The sequence below is a fragment of the Equus przewalskii genome, chromosome 12, assembly GCF_037783145.1.
Source record: "Equus przewalskii isolate Varuska chromosome 12, EquPr2, whole genome shotgun sequence".
In the NCBI taxonomy this organism is placed as follows: domain Eukaryota; kingdom Metazoa; phylum Chordata; class Mammalia; order Perissodactyla; family Equidae; genus Equus; species Equus przewalskii.
In genome coordinates this window covers 33,694,579-33,711,038 of record NC_091842.1, presented here as the reverse complement: position 1 = coordinate 33,711,038, position 16,460 = coordinate 33,694,579, and the positions used below count along the sequence as shown (strand labels likewise).

At 49.4% G+C, this 16,460-nt stretch overlaps 1 protein-coding gene across 5 annotated transcripts in view; it reads left to right on the top strand.

Moving 5' to 3' along the window:
* The window catches only part of CIITA (class II major histocompatibility complex transactivator), a 91,422-nt gene that overhangs the window by 39,160 nt on the left and 35,802 nt on the right, over nucleotides 1-16,460 (top strand). The window contains exons 2-3 of one of the 5 annotated variants that reach the window (XM_070566765.1): nucleotides 4,767-4,912; nucleotides 5,578-6,337. In XM_070566765.1, coding sequence (XP_070422866.1) covers nucleotides 6,055-6,337 — 283 coding nt within the window. In that variant the 5' untranslated portion in view covers nucleotides 4,767-4,912; nucleotides 5,578-6,054. Of the gene's footprint in view, nucleotides 1-4,766; nucleotides 5,100-5,577; nucleotides 6,338-14,106; nucleotides 14,478-15,617; nucleotides 16,110-16,460 lie in introns of those variants that run through there. The other 4 variants (XM_070566766.1, XM_070566767.1, XM_070566769.1 and 1 more) reach the window with 4 other exon arrangements.

The following is a 16,460-nucleotide window of genomic DNA, read 5'->3' as shown; positions in this document are numbered from 1 at the left end:
CTGGCTGGTAGCTTTTAAAATTTTTACTAGTGTGCTGATGCAGACAGCTTCCGCTTGGTGCTAGTTTATCTTTAAGATCTCTTTAGCACTTGCTAACCAGCCCCTGTCACAGAGAGAGTTGCACCTCAGGATCAGACACTTCAATGAGCAGAAAAGTCTAAACTTTCGTATTATCATTTTACTTTCCCTATGTTTGCCATTTGCCCACTATTTTTGGGCAAGTGATATGACTTTCCAACTGGGATAGGAGTATGATATTTCCTTTTATGATAAGTTAAATAAATAAGCCAGATTAAGGCAAAATATCAGGCAAATAATAGTAGATTGCATGTGCTAATGAGAAAAAACATGGTGCAGGGGGACCTGAAAGCTGGCAGACGGAGGATGCTGCCCTTTTGACTAATTGCAGAGGAATACGGTGGAGCTCTGAGACAAGTGGGTTCTCCCAGAACGTGGCAGCATTTCAGAACCGAAAGAAGTCCTGGGGATCATGTTATCTGACCCATTTGTTTCACAGATGACGAAATTGTGGTCCAGGGAGAGGAAATATCTTGCCTGTGGTGGCACAGTGAGTCAGTGGCTGATTAGAGGCTGGCATTCAGGGCTTCCTGATGAAGCACGTGACGAGGCAGTGGCTAGATTGGCAGGAAAGAAGAAGGAAGCTTGCAAGTGGCTAGAAGAACTTACTTTTATCCCTGATCCTGTGCACCCAATATTTGCTGTTTCATTATCCGTCATCCCCACCTTGGATGCTTGGGGATAGACTCTCGTGGCCTGGTCCTCATCCCACCTTGGGATGTTTGATGGATTCTCATGGCCTGGTCCTCATCCCTACCTTGGATGCCTGGAGATGGATTCTCATGGCCTGGTCCTCTCTTTCAAGTGCCTCAGAGGTGAGGTACTTAAGAACATGGTTTCCCTTTTTTTTTTAAATATATTTTAATTTTTTTAGTTGCAGTAACATTGGATTATAACATTATACAGCTTTTGGATGTACATCATAATATATTTCGAATTCTGTGTAGATTACATCATGTTCGCCACCCAAAAACTAATTATAATCCATCCCCTCACATGTGAGCCTTATCACCCCTTCTGCCCTCTCCTCTTCCCCTAAGAACATGGTTTCTTTATTCCGCCCAGCAACTGGGCCCCTGCCAGCTTCTCCACAGCCACGGCTGAAGATTGCATGCTATCTATTCCGTCTGCTAAAATTCTCTTTTGGTCCCTTCTTTTCTAACACCTAAGTTTTTTTGTTTGTTTTTATTGAGGTAACGTTGGTTTATAACATTGTATAAATTTCAGGGTACATCATTACATTTCGATTTCTGTGTAGACTACGTCATGTTCACCACCAAGAGACTAACTACCGTCCGTCACCACACACAGATGTGTCCTATTACCCCTTTCGCCCACTCTCCAACCCATTCACCACCAATCTGTTCTCTGTCTCTACGTGTTTGTTGTTGTTTTTATCTTCCACTTGTGAGTGAAATCATACAGTATTTGACTTTCTCTGTCTGACTTACTTCACTTAGCATAATACTCTCAAGGTCCATACATGTAGTCACAAGTGGCAAGATTTCATCTTCTTTTTTTTTTTATAGCTGAGTAGAGTTCTATTGAGTATATATACTGCATCTTCTTCATCCTTTCATCCATTGAGGGGCACTTAGGTTGTTCCCAAGTCTTGGTTATTGTGAATAACGCTGCAGTGAACATAAGGGTGAAAATATCTTTTCAACTTAGGGTTTTTGTGTTCTTTGGATAAATACCCAGAAGTGGAACAGCTGGATCATATGGTAGATCTACTCTTAATTTTTTTGAGGAATCTCCACGCTGTTTTCCATAGTGGCTGCACCAGTTTGCATTCCCAACAGCAAAGTATGAGAGTTCCCTTTTCTCTACATTCTTTCTAACTCTTGTTATTTCTTATCTTGTTAATTAAAGACACTCTGACGGGTGTGAGGTGATATCCCATTGTAGTTTTGATTTGCATTTTCCTAATAATTAGTGATGTTGAGCATCTTTTCATGTGCCTGTTGGCCATCTGTATATCTTCTTTGGAAAAATGTCTGTTCAGATCCTTTGCTCATTTTTCAATTGGATTGTTTGTTTTTGTTGTTGTTGAGATGTATGAGTTCTTTATATATTTTGGATCTTAACCCCTTGTCTGATATATGGTTTGCAAATATCTTCTCCCAATGTTAAGCTGTCTTTTCACTTTGTTGGTGGTTTCCTTTGCTGTGCAGAAGCTTTTTAGTTTGATGTAGTCCCATTCATTTATGTTTCCTTTTGTTTCCCTTGCCTGGGGACACGTGGCATTCAAAAAGACTGCTAAGGCTGATGTTGAAGAGCGTACTGCCTAGGTTTTCCTCTAGGAGTTTTATGGTTTCAGGTCTTATATTCAAGTCTTTAATCCGTTTTGAGTTAATTTTTGTGCATGGTGAAAGATAATGGTCTACTTTCATTCTTTTGCATGTGGCTGTCCAGTTTTCCCAACACCATTTATTGAAGAGATTCTCCTTTCTCCATTGTAAGTTCTTGGCTCCCTTGTCGAAAATCAGCTGTCCGTAGACGTGTGGGTTTATTTCTGGGCTCTCGATTCTGTTCCATTGATCTGTGTGTCCCTTCTTGTGCCAGTACCATGCTGTTTTGGTTACTATGGTTTGTAGTACATTTTGAAATCAGAGAGTGTGGTTTGTGATTTATTCTCCAACTTTGTTCTTTTTCCTCAGGATTGCTTTGGCTATTCGGGGTCTTTTGTTGTTCCATACAAATTTTTGGATTCTTTGTTCTATTTCCATGAAAAGTGTCACTAGGACTTTGATAGGGATTGCATTGACTCTGCAGATTGCTTTAGGAAGTATGGCCATTTTAACGATGTTAATTCTTCCAATCTGTGAGTACGGAATATCTTTCCATCTTTTTGTGTCTTCTTCAATTTCTTTCAACAATGTTTTATAGTTTTTGGTATACAGGTCTTTTACCTCTTTGGTTAAATTTATTCCTAAGTATTTTATTCTTTTTGTGGTGACTACAAATAGGATTGTACTTTTAATTTTTCTTTCTGCTGTTTTGTTGTTAGTGTATAGAAATGCAACTGATAGGGCTGGCCCGGTGGCACAGCAGTTAAGTTCACACGTTCTGCTTCGGCGACCAGGGGTTTGCCAGTTTGGTTCTGGGGTATGGACATGGCACCCCTTGGCATAAGCCATGCTGTGGTAGGTGTCCCATATATAAAGTAGAGGAAGATTGGCATGGATGTTAGCTCAGGGCCAGTCTTCCTCAGCAAAAAGAGGAGGATTGGCAGTAGTTAGCTCAGGGCTAACCTTCAATTATATAATTTTTCCTTTAAGCATTTATGTTTTTAAGTAAATTAGGAGAAAAAGCAATCTTTAATATTTACCCAGAGATCACTGTTTCTGATGCTTGTCACTCCTCCCTGGAGATCTGAGTTTCTACCCCATATCATTTTCCTTCTGCCTAAAAACTCATTTTAGCATTTCTTGTAGTGCAGGTCTGCTGCAACCCATTCTTTTGCTTTTCTTTTAATCTGCCAATATCTATTTTTTCCTGCATTCTTAAATGACGTTTTCACTGGATTTAGAAATCTGGGTTGACAGTGTTTTTTCTTCTCAGTTCTTCCAAGATGTTGTTCCACTGTCTTCTGGCCCCCATAGTTTCTAATGAGAAGTCAGTTGTGATTCACATGCTCTCCTGTATGTAACGTGTTGTTTTGACCTGGCTGTTTTCATGAGTTTCTCCTTGTTTTTGGCTTTCAGCAGTTTGACCACAACGTGTCTGGTTGTGGTTTCCTTGTATTTATCTTGCTGAGCTTTCACCAAATTTGAGAAGTTTGGGGCTTTATTTCTTTAAATCTTTTTTCTATTCCATTCTGTCTCTCGTCTCCTTCTGTGACTCTAAATATGTATAAATTGGAGCTTTTGACTGTCCCACAGATGCTTGAAGCTCATTTTTTTTCTATCTTTTTCTTTCTGTTCTTCAGATCTACTAATTTCTATTGCTCCATCATAAAGTTTCTCTTTCTTCTGTCATTCCCATTTTGCTGTTAATCCCATCCAGTGACTTTTAAAATTTCCCATATTGTACTTTTCACTTCGATAATTTTCATTTGGTAATTTTTTAATAGTTTCTAGTTTTCTGCTGACATTTCCTATCTTTTCACTTTTATTAGCATATTTTCCTCTACATCCTTTATGTCTTTTTCATTCATGGTTAAAATCACTGCTTTAAAAATCCTTGTCTTCTGAATTCAACATCTGGGTCATCTTGGGATCAGTTTCCATTGATTGTCTTCTTTTTCTTGAGAATGGGTCCCTTTTTCTTGTCTCATTATAGTCAAATAACTTTGGATACATACTGCACATGGTGAATAATCTGTTGTAAACACTCTGGATTCTGTTATAATCTGAAGAGTGTGAATTTTGTTGCTGTTGTGGCAGACTCATATCTTGTCTGAAATCAAATGCAAAGTCTCCTACCCCCCCCCCCCACCCCCGTAGTAGGTTGCGGCTCAAATCTTAATCCTCTAGCCTTAAAGCTGTTTGGAGTCTGCCCTTGAATACATCCGTGGGTCAGGGGTCAGCCAGACATTTGGGCAATTTCTATACAGAATTTGAGCAACTTCTCTCTGTCTCTCTCTTTCTGGAATTTCTACCCCAACTTTCCAACAGCTATTGTTACACCAAATTCTGTCCTCTGGTTATGCAGGGCGGTAAAACTTGCATTTTTTTTTTTTTCAGGGTTTTAGTTCCCCAGCACAGCACTGATGGAGACCTGCCTTCAGGCTAAACTCATGAGCTGGAAATTCACCAGTGATTTTCTTATCCTCCACATGTTGACTCCCTTCCAGTATCTGCCTGCTCTGGTCACTCTCCAGTGCCCTCAGGTAGTTGCTTTTTATATTCCCCTCCCCCCAGAGTTTGTAGTTGTTATCTGTGGTAAAGTTGGTCGGACAGGAGCTACTCCGCCAAACTGGAAGTGGAAATCCTTATTTGTCTCATCGAAATGAACAATGCAAATGGCCCCATGTGAGAGATGGTAAAGCTGAAGCCGGGAGAGGAAACAAGGTCAAGGTGTGTTTCAGGGAGAGCGATCAGCTATGATAAAGAAGAATGGGGTTGGGGATTTTTAGGGTAGAATCCTCAAACAGACTGTCTCCTATGCAAAGCCTCTGTTTCGTGCCTTAGTGAATTGGTGATAATATTAGCATATAGTCAATGTTCATTGAGTGCTTACTAGATCCCATGCTAAGTCCCTCACATGCATTATCTCTTTTAACTCTCAAGACAACTCAGTGAGCTTGGATTGCCTTTATTAAGAGGTTTTGCAGTGGAGGAGACTGAGGTTTAATGAGGTTGATCCCAAGGTGAGACAGAATTCTCTGCTTGATTAATCAATAATAATAATAATGGCTCATATTTATGGAACTCAAATTTCTTGAAATATTATGTGTTGTAGATGATGTGCCAGGTGTTCTGTATACGTTATCTCATTTAATCCTCCGAACAACTCTATGAAGTGAGTACTATTATGATCACTCCAACTTTTCAGATGGAGAAATGGGGGCTAGAAGAGGCTGAATAACTTGCTCAAGGTCACATAACGAGCAAGCGATGGAGCTGGGGTTTGAACCCAGGCAGATGAGCCCCAAATACAGCTGGTTGACCTCTATGCTCCGATGCCTTCTTTTCGTGATACAGCATCTGAAAAGGCCGGTTACACTATGGATGGGCAAGTTCTCTTCCTCTTAGTAAATACTGGATTGGATCCGATGGAACTCACGAGGCTGTGGGATTCTTTGTCACACGCACACAAGTGGTACCAGGGACTATCTGTGGGGTCTGAATCACCCTGAGAACCCATTTCCATCCATTCGTCAGGCACCCCAGCCTACGATGCAAATGAGGAAATCTTCCTAAGCAGGAATAAACTGCAATCAAACGCAGAGCTTCCCTCATCCTGGTTTTCACTTCATGTTTTGGATGCTGCAGGCAGGGTGAGCAGAGATCCTAGGCTCCGAGCCCTGCCATGAACCAGTTCCAGACCATCCTGACTCATGTCCGGATGCTGCTGTCCAGCCATCAGCCAAGTGAGGTCCAGGCCCTCCTGGACAGTATGCTGGAAGAGGAGCTTCTCTCCAGGGAGTACTACGGCGCCCTGCTCCATGAGCCGGATGGTGAGGCTCTGGCCAGGAAGATCTCCTTGACTCTGCTGGAAAAAAGAGACCTGAACTTGACCCTCTTGGGATGGGGCTGGAGTGGGCTAGAGGCTCCAGCGGCCGAGTGGGACCCCAGCTACAAGGACCCTGGTGGTAAGTTGGCATCCCTTTGCTCAAGGAGCAATGTCTGGCTGTAGGCAGCTCAAGGATTGTCCCTCCTCTCTGGAAGGAAGTCGATGTGATCGTTTCTGTCCTGGGCTGGGAAGGCAGACCCAGGCAGGAATCAGGGCCTCTGGTTGAGCTGGCAGGCACAGCAAGTTCTTGGAGAACTCAGTCTGGGATGTTGGGTATGCTTCCCACTCAGCTTAAGAGAAAGCCATCCTGGAGGCATGTCGCCAAATGCCCACCTGGGTCACTCTCTGGGACACCTTGACATGTCAGGCACAGGGCCTGGCATGGAGAGGGCACAGGTACACAGGTCAGCACCTGCGTGCCAGAGACTCATGCTCTAGTGGGGAAGATGAATACAGGCACAATCACTGTGGTTCAAAGATGGAGAAGTGGGGTGCCACAGAGAGAAGGAGCCAAGGAGCTGGAGAGCAGAGGATGCCGTGTCTGTATACGTGTGCAAGTGCGTGTGTTTGTGCACGTGTGTGCATTTATGTTTGCATATGTGGGTATTTGTGTGTATGTGTGTGCATCTGTGTCACAGAGAGAGACAGAAACTGAAAGACAGACAGGGAGAGAGAGAAAGGAAGGAAGGAAGAGACAGAACGGAAAGAGGCAGAGAAAAGGAGAGATGGAGGGAGAGCCAGAAGAAAGAGGAAGAAGATGAGGAGAAAGAGAGATAGAGAGAAAGAGAGACAGAGGCAGAGACTAAGAACCAGATCAGAGGGAGAGAAGGAAAGAGTGTCTTATTTTTAAAAAGAGTATTGACGACACGACGCATCTTAAATCAGAAAAACAAGCCTACTCCATACTGTTTCCACTCGCACCTTTGCCTTCTAGAACATTCTACGTCTTCCTTCCCAGTTACAAAGAGATTTTCATTCTGTGGCAAACAACGGTCTTCCTAAAGTTTGTTCTGTCTCAACGCAAATCTGTGCTTTTCCAATTTTATGACTGGGTGTCATAAACTCTCACTCTTCTCGGTCCCTTTATAGTTTTCGAGTAACTTGAAACTTGAGCTCATAACAGTGATTCCTGTTTTATTGAGTATTTACTGAGTGCCCGGGCACGGCCTATGCACATTCCAGCACCCACTTAGGTAGTTCTCACGCCCACCCTAAGCCCTTTGATGAGCTCCGTTCTTATTCCACACATGAAGAAGAAAACTGAGATGACATCCCCCGGGGTCCCCAGGTGGGAAGTGGGGGAGGCTGGCTTTGGAGGCGACAAGCTTTTACACTCAACCCGGCCTTGAGGGGTAAAAAACCTTTTGATGGTCTTGCCAGGGGCACCAGGGCGGTGCGGGTATTTCTCCAATGCTTCTGCCAAGACACAAGTTGAAATGGGATTGGCTGTCTTCGGGGCTCAGTTCTCACCCCTACGGTCTCTACAGGTTTCTGGGGCGCATCTTTTACTCTCAGTTCCTAACAGACCCCTGGGGAGACGGGCCATCTTTATGATGTAAATGATCTCCCTGGCCTCTTAATGGGAGTGCAAGCAGCCTGTGTGCCCTTGATGGGGGCGCACATGCCAACCTGGGGGGGGTCGAAGCCTTCCTCTCTCCTTGATACCCCCCCACCCCCCAAATTGCACACTCCTGTACGTGAGACCGCCCAACACCTCCGCCCCTCCCTCCACCTCTCTCTGCTCAAGCACTGGTTCCTCTTCTTTAACTCCATTTCCTCTCTGGGGATGTAATATTTATATTTCTGTCCCATGAGACTCTAGAAAAGGAACTGGGCTCAGGCTGGCGCGGTCTTCAGGGGGCTGGGAGACAGAGAAGGACAAATGGCTTCCTTTCCCTGCTCTGTTTCCTGGTCTCCGGGCCAGCTCCCCTCTGGGCTGCAAGGCTTGGCCAAGGTCTACAGGCAGATGTGCTCCTGCGGGACCGGGGGAAGGAGCAGCTTCAGTGCGGAAGGAGAACAGGGAAAGAGAATTGCGTGGGTTGTAAATAAAGGGCACTGACTTCAGTTTCAACAGGGGTTCAGAAGAGGAAATCATCCATGTGAAGTTTTTGTAACTCTCTCTACAACCCTAGAAAGATCTTGCCTCTCTCCGGCTCCAAACCCTGCTATGGCTCCCCATGTCACTCAGAGGAAAAGCTAAATCCAGACAATGGCCCACAAGGCCCTTCGTGATCTGGCTCTTATTACTGCTCTGCTCTCATTCCCTACTTCTGCCTTGCCCATCTACTCCAGCCATGCCGGCACCCTCTCTGTTCCTGGGATAGGCCTGGCATGCTGCCTACCTCAGGACCTCTGCATGTGCTGTTCTCTCCATCTGGAACACTCCTCCAGACATCCTCTTAGCCAACCTCCTCAGGTACTTCAGCTCTTTGCTCAGATGTCACTTTCTCAACGAGGCCTACCCTGACCATTCCATTTAGAATTGCAACTCCCTGCCCACACTCTGAGCCCCCTCTTTCGACTGATATTTTCACCTTCTCTATATTTTACATTGCGTTATGTTTTTTGTTTGTTGTCTGACTCTCCCACTGAAAAATAAGCTCCACAAGGGCAGGGATCTATGTTTCCAGCATAGATGCAGTCCAAATGCCCATCACAGTGCCTGGCACAGGGTGGGCAGTGTGTATTTGTTGAAGGTTGGATGGATGGATGGGTGAATGAGGGATGCACGCATAGGTGGACAGGCCGGTGGGTAGGTGGATGAGTGATGAGTGGATGGATGGGTAGATGGGTGATGGGTGAGTGGATGGGTAGATGGGTGGGTGGATGGGTAGATGGGTGATGGGTGAGTGGATGGGTAGATGGGTGGGTGGATGGGTAGATGGGTGATGGGTGGGTGGATGGGTAGATGGGTGATGGGTGGGTGGATGGGTAGATGGGTGGGTGGATGGGTAGATGGGTGATGGGTGAGTGGATGGGTAGATGGGTGGGTGGATGGGTAGATGGGTGATGGGTGGGTGGATGGGTAGATGGGTGGGTGGATGGGTAGATGGGTGATGGGTGGGCGGGTGCATGGGCAATGGGTGGGTAGATCGGTGGGTGAATGGTTCTTGCACCACTCTGATTCTCAGTTTACAGATGAGTAAACTGAGGCACGGAGAGGTTAAGTGATTTGCCTCAGGTCATGGCCTGGGGAGGGGGCCACATTGCTGCACTTTCTGCTTGGCCGCCTCTTCCAAACAAGCTGAGGGGGAAGTGTAAACATACCAGAAACAGGCTGACCGTCTTCAAAGTGAAACCGCGCGATGATTCAGAAGGTGCCTCAGATCTCGCAGCTCTTCGGTTGCAGTTGTGCAGAAAGCCCACTTCTGGGGACGTGAGCTTGGGGCTCTGACTCTGCTACACAAAGCAGCATGTGGGCATCCAACCCCCGGCGAGCTTGGGGGTGGCCTGGGAGTCAGGGTCCTTGTCCTGACGGGACTCAGCAGCTTCCCTGGGAAATCAGAGCAAACGCTTGGGCGAATTTTGGCCGACAGTGGGTAACAATGCCTGGAAGGGCAACGTGAGGCCAGAGAAGAGAGTTAGGATGGAGGTGATGGAAAAAGAACCAGGCTGGATGCCAGAGACAGCTCTGGGTCTGAGGCCATGCTCTGCAACTTACAAACTGTGCGACGTTGGCCACATGACTGGACCACTCTGACCCTCGGTTTTTTGGTCTCTAAAATGAGAGAGATGATAGAAAACTCCCAGGGCCACAGTGAGGTTTAAAGGAAATGCTAGCTGGGCAACTATCCAAGGCAGCACTTGGCATTAGACAGATAACTCCAGGACGAGCTAACGGCAAGGCAAATTAGACAGGGGGAAAATAAACCAGGGGGTTGAGGTGCTAAGAAAACGATCGTGTCTACAGTCTCACTGGGGGCCCCACACAATATCTAGACACCTGCTCCATGCGAAACACAGGGCTGAGTGCCTGAGTGCTGTGTCAGTCCAAGAAATGAGTCAATGTGGCCCATGCTCTCGGTTGACACTCGATGAAACGCATGGGCTGTGGCCTCAGATGGCCCAGGAGCCAGTGGTGACTCCCTCCTCCCAAGGGGTGTGACCATGAGCACTTCCTGGGACCCCTCTGGGCCTCAGTTTCCCCTTCTGTAAAATGGAGGTGATAGTAGGACCCAGAGGGGCTGTTCTGAGTGACATGATCCAACATAAGGCATATGTATTCTCTGTGAGAGGAAAGCTGGTTCAGGGCTGCCACAGACCCCAGGTCAACAGAAGGGTGACGGGGGCGAGGTCAGACCCAGCCAGCCTCGGGTCTGTGAAGGGAGTGGAGCCCACAGGGCCTTTGCAGAAAGCTTTCTCAGAGGCTGTAGGACATCCTGCCCCAGCATGGTTTCATATTTTCTTTGGCTTCCCATTGCTACTTTGTCACTCTGTGTTTTCCTGAAGAGGTATTTTTGTCCATGAGGACACTGTTCTAGGAACCACAGAACAAAGGCTCCCTCTAGGATGCAGCCTGATTTACTGGAAAAGGAGGCGGCCCCAGGCGGCCCAGCTCTCCCTCCAGCTTCCTTCCCCATTTGGTCCCTAGGATGAGAGCCACCAGAACGAGGACCACAGCGAGGAGAGGGGCTGCGCCCTCTGTCTCCCCTCCTTCCTTGCCCCGGAGCCCCTTCCTGCTCTGATCCGGGGACCCTCCTTGCCTCCTGGAAGGAGACAGGTTGGTGAGGACAACTCTGGTCCTTTCACCTTGGGAGGCTTCCCAGTCAGTCAGACCCACTTCACTGTCACGCCCAGGTGCCTCAGAAGGAGAAACACCTGCTCCCGGAAGCTGGCACTTCCCCATGGGTTTTCCCTGGCCCACCGCTGGCCCGCTCCACGCTCAGCTTGGCTCCCTGCCCGCTGCCCGACTCAACCAAGCACGGTTTCTGTTCTGTGTTGTTGTTACCCTTAGCAGCACATCCAAGGCCCTGCTCACCTTGTATGGGTCTCTCCAGCCACGTGCCCAGCCCCCCTGCTGCCTGCCCTCATCCTGCCCTGGTCTCTCTAACCCCCTGCTAACATCTACTTATCAATTCATCAGCTTATTTCTACTTCTCAATTTATCAATCTTTCCCCTTACCTAATTGCCTGTATATTTATGTAACAACTTATTTTCCCGCCTTCCTACCATCTCATCCGCTTCCGTGTTGACCTGCTAATGGATCTGTGTTCTAATTCACCTTCCTACCTGCCTAATTGGGATACACATCTGTTTTATTCTATCTATTCACCTACCTCTCTCCGATCTCTTTTCCTTCCTTTCTCTCCACCTTCTTTCGTTCCCTCCTCCTTAATCATTTCTTTAGCACCTGCTAGGAGCTATGGTGGTCACAAAAAAGCATAAGAAAAGGCACGCACAACCTGCTAAGGGAGGATTGTCCATCCACTGGGGACTTGAGTCCGCCCTGATGATTCAGACCCAAACTCCACCCATTCATTCAAACAACCCTGGAGTAGTGTGCCTTTTACATAAGAAAACAAGACACCGGCTCCCAGACATCAACGACATTTTGATCTAATCAGAGGCTGCAGGGTCAACACTTGTGAAATGGGAAGTCCGTGATTTATTGCCAAATACGTGGCAAGAAGCTTCCTAAAAATGAATAAAGCAGAAGATTGTTCTTAGCTGGAAGGGTGGTGAAGGCAAGAATTGGGGCCTTGAAGGATGGCTAAAATATGGCCCGATGGGGAGAAGGCAGGAGCTGGTCCTGGAGGGGACCCTGCTTGAGCAAGGGACACAGGGCGGGCCGAGCGGGCTCAGTTTGCAGAGACCCCGGCAAGGGCTGGCAAGCTTTCTGCAATGCTCACCGTCCTTAGAAGATCAAAGTGTCCCTCATCTCTCCTCTATGGTACTTGGCGGGGGACCCCAGACCGGTAACTTGAACAACGCTTCTGCTGGTAGCTAGTTATCTGTCGTGCTAGATCCTGACTGGAGACAAAGAAATTCAGATGCCCAGGGCAAGGCCGGCTTCCACAGCGCCCAGAGGCCCCTCAGTCGGGAAGGAATCTCCTTTATCCAAAGCAGGAGAACGGTCACCCCTTCTGGGGGAGTCTTGAAGAGGAATATGAGCAGGAGTGCTGGGTGTCTTAACAGGCAGAAATGCCAGGTCGCAGCTGGCTTGGTCCCTCCGCCCTGCTCCTTGCCCCATCCGCTCCGTCCAGGAGGCTGGTCATCCTGCCTCTGCGCCCGCCTGGCCCCTCTCCTCATCCCTCTATCTCTACCGCCTCTGCTGAAATCCAGCCCCGCATCAGCTCCTGGCTGCACACCGCAACAGCTCCTCCCTGGTCTCTGTACTCCAGCCCCTGCTTGTGCCATCTCGCCAAACACACAGCCTGGCACTCGCCACCGCCGTGTTCAGAATCCCTCTGGGTTGATACGGGCAGGATCAGATTCAGGTCTTGCAGGGCATGGATCTGGGGGTGGGGTGGGGTGAGGGAAGCCGTAAAGAGATTGAGCAGTCACCTGCAGCTGTTGTCCAGGTGACCAGGTGAGAGAGAATGACATCCAGGCAAGTGCACCCCCAGGCCTGGCTGACTCTCCTTCCAAGCTGTGCCCTGCCACCAAGCTGATTCAGAACAGCCTTGGCCATGGCCTTTAGAGCTGGCTGCCTCTGACGACAGGGAGGGACTCCCGTAGGTGGCCTCTAGACACCTGAATGGTCACGGGGCACCAGGTTATGGGAAGATGAGACTTCTTGGGATTTCTAAAATTCGTCACTTCTGTTTTGTTCACCTAACCAAGCAAGGCTCTGTTTCCACTTAACTATCAGCATTCTCCTTTGTCTGTCTACTTCCCCCCAGGGACTTCTGAAAGTAGCAACTGCTTCGAAATAATCACCGTAGAAAGATAGGCATCTTTATCATCATTTCCTATATGGGGAAACTGAGGCCCACACAAGGCAAGCAAGGGGTCCAAGGAAGTCACAGGAAGAAGAGACAGTCAGCTCTTGGTCCTCTGGACCCAGTGTTCTTTCAGTAAAAATGCATAATGCGCTGAAGTCATTGTTTCCCAACCTCCATTCATTCGGTACCCCCCGCACCGCCCGCCCGGGACATCTACACACCACCTACATTATTATTTACTTGATGGTTTTTTTCAGACCACTCACATTTTATTTTCAACTTTATTTTTTAAGGAAAGTTTATGTCCACCATCAGTGAAAAAGAATGCCACACATAGAAGGTGACGATTAAACAGGAGAGCAGAAGCAAGTTATTCAATTCTAGCCCGATACAGTTGTCTAATGAAGGCTTGAGGCCGGGGGCTGATCTCTGTGAAATGGGAAAATCGTGCATTCCAAGAGGCATGAAAGACATTTTAGCCCCAAACTGACACTTTCCCCTGGATGCCGCCAGGAGCACGGGCAGGGACTTGAAAGAGCGCTAACTTTCTCCCCATCTGAGTCAAGGTTATTAGCACCCCATCTACGTGTCACCCCAAACCTTCTGGCTATAAGTACAGCATATTAGGGGCAACACCTCTTCAAGTGTAATTTACGTTTCAGTCCAAAGTCTTGGAATAAAAACGATGGGAGGACCACGCATGATCTCCAGGGAAATCCAGGGCCATTTGGGGTGGGGGTGGGGGTGAGGGCGGGGAGTGGAATCTGGGAAGTCTTTGGACCCCCGCAGGGGCTCCCAGCTTGCCTTGAGGCATTTGTGGGGCTCTGATCCTGGCCCCATCCTGCAGAGGATGGCAGATGTTGGCAGCTGGCACCAGCATGGCTCCGTTGTGTTCCCCATCATTTCAGAATGTTAGCATGTGGAAGGGCCCCCACAACAGACAACTCACAACCTTACAAAACCACCACAACAAGGAACCGAAATTAACATCAGAGGCAAGAGGAGGCTCTAAGGGAGTGTGGACAAATTAGAGCACGTCTCAATGCAGAAATCTGACGGTTTGAGGCCACCTTGAAGGGGGAGAGTTTTCTGCTGGTCCCTTGCTTGCTTCCTTTGCATGCCGGCTCAGTGTTGGCGGGCTTCTGACCCGGCTAGAGAGACAGGCCAGTGATGAGGCCGCCTGCTCCTGAGCTGGGTGTCCGAAGGCATCATTGGGCAGGCTGAGGGCGCCGAAGAGGCTGCCACACTCCAGGAGCTGCTGCCTCACCGCATCTCCCACACCATGCGTTGCCTGGCTCCACGTCCCGCGAGGTCCTACCTGCCAGAGCCCCAAGGTAAAGAGGCTGGGGGAGGAAGCTGGGGCTGAGAATACTTCTTAATTTAGGGTGAGGTCTCAGCTGGTCCCACCACCCCAATAAACAGAGACACCGCTCTGAACTGGGGAGCGGGGGCCGGAAAGAGAGGTCCTTGTCTTGCTGGGGCTGTTGGAAGAAGTGAGCTGGTCGGCCACTTCCTCCACTTGAGGGACATTCAGTTCAGCCCAGATGCCTGGAATGTGAGAGGGCTTATCAGCTTGAAGGGTCCTAGAGAGCAAACTTTCAGGGGGTGTGTCGTTAGCTCTCAGCATCGATTGCCTGGCTGAGCCAACCACAAGGTCCTCTCTCCTCCGGGTAAACACTGAGGGGTGCCCTCAAAGGATGGGACCCCTGCCAGACCCACCCCATCCCCCAGGAGCAGAGAAAGCAAAACTGGAGTCAGTCCCTTGGGGTAGCCACTGAGCCCCAGCGGGCTGGCGATAGCCTGTCACCTGGTCAGAAGCTGCCCTCTCTCCAGTTTCCAAATGATGTTTTGGGGGAAGAAATGGGAGGGGGGGCAGACGGGGAGAGACAGCATAGCACAGACACCTGGCGGCAGCTCTGAAGGCAGTGCGGCAGGTTTAAATGTCAGCTGCCCTGTTGGCTGCATGTGGCGTGGCACTGAACCTGTCACCCACCTTTTTTGAGGCTGTTTTTCTGGACTGTAAATGGGTTAAGGGGGAAACTCTTATTGGGTGTTGGTGAGCGTTCAAAGGCTTCGACGAGCTCGCTGCCTGGTATCTTAGAGAAATTTATCATCACAGGAAACCAATCTTCTTGGTGTTGCCGTTGCTGCGTGTATATCCTCGAACCCACAGATTGATGACAAGTTTGCCAGCTCTGTTGTATGCAGTCAGAGCTTGTAGGGGGAGTTTTTGAGGCGGGAGAATGGCCAGAAGTCACCTCGGCCCACCCCCTCAATTCCAGATGAGCCTGGGAGATCCAAATCTGGGAAGACAAGGGATGTCCCCAAGGACGGAGGGCAGAGCAAGTGTCCAAGGCCTGTGGAGGAGGAAGGACAGGAGGAATGGCGCCAGGGGTGCGGTAATGGGAACGCAGGGTTTCCCCGGGCTGGCTTACCAGCCACTGAAGGTCCCTGAGGAGTTTTCTCTTGCTCCCAAGGACATCCGGCTTCCCAGGAGAGAATGGCTCAGCGAGCAAGTCTATGGGTCCGTGCACCCTGCGGGAGTAGTTTGCCACCTTCACGGTGTGGCGGAGCTGGAGAGTAATGCAGAGCCACCCAGGGGTGTGGATGAGCTCCCTGCATACCAGGGCTTGCAGATTGCTCGCCCCTGGGCGCGCTGGCTCCCCCGGGCACGGGACTGGCTATCTGGAGGAGCTAACTGGACGCTCTGCGCGCCCCCGAGTGTAGGAGTGCATTTCAGGCGCTTCTGAGAAAGCACGTGGTGGGCGCAGCAGAGGGAGGCGTGGGTGCCTGCTTGCTCACCGCTTGGCCCAAGCCCCGCGGTGGAGAGAGAAAGTGAAAGAGAGCAAGAGCCGCCGCAGCAGGTGAAGGTGGGGTGGCGACGGGTCCGCCCCAGGCTCGCCAAAGCCCCAGAGCTGGCGGGAGGGAGAAGCCGCCGGCAGCGCGCGCGAGTCCGGGGAACCGCGGTAGGAACCCTCTGCAGTCCCTAAAGTCGGGCTGGGAATCGAGGCTCAGAGACTGAGAGCTACTTGCTCCAGGTCACACAGGAAGGGTAGGAGGAGGGAGAAGGGAATGGGCAAAGTGTAGACCCGGGAAACTCCTCGTTTCCAGCAGCCCTGGAACGACTCCACGCAGGAAGGGAGCCGGGACCCGGGAGCTGGGCTGCCGTGCCCAGAGCGCCCGGCTGAGGGGCGGCGGCGGGGAAAGCCAGGTGGGAGCGGAGACTGGGACGCAGAAGGGGCGCGCAGAGCAGAGACATGCGGCAGGGCCAAACCATGGCTTGGAGACACTGCGCGTCCTGGAATCCGTACAGGCGT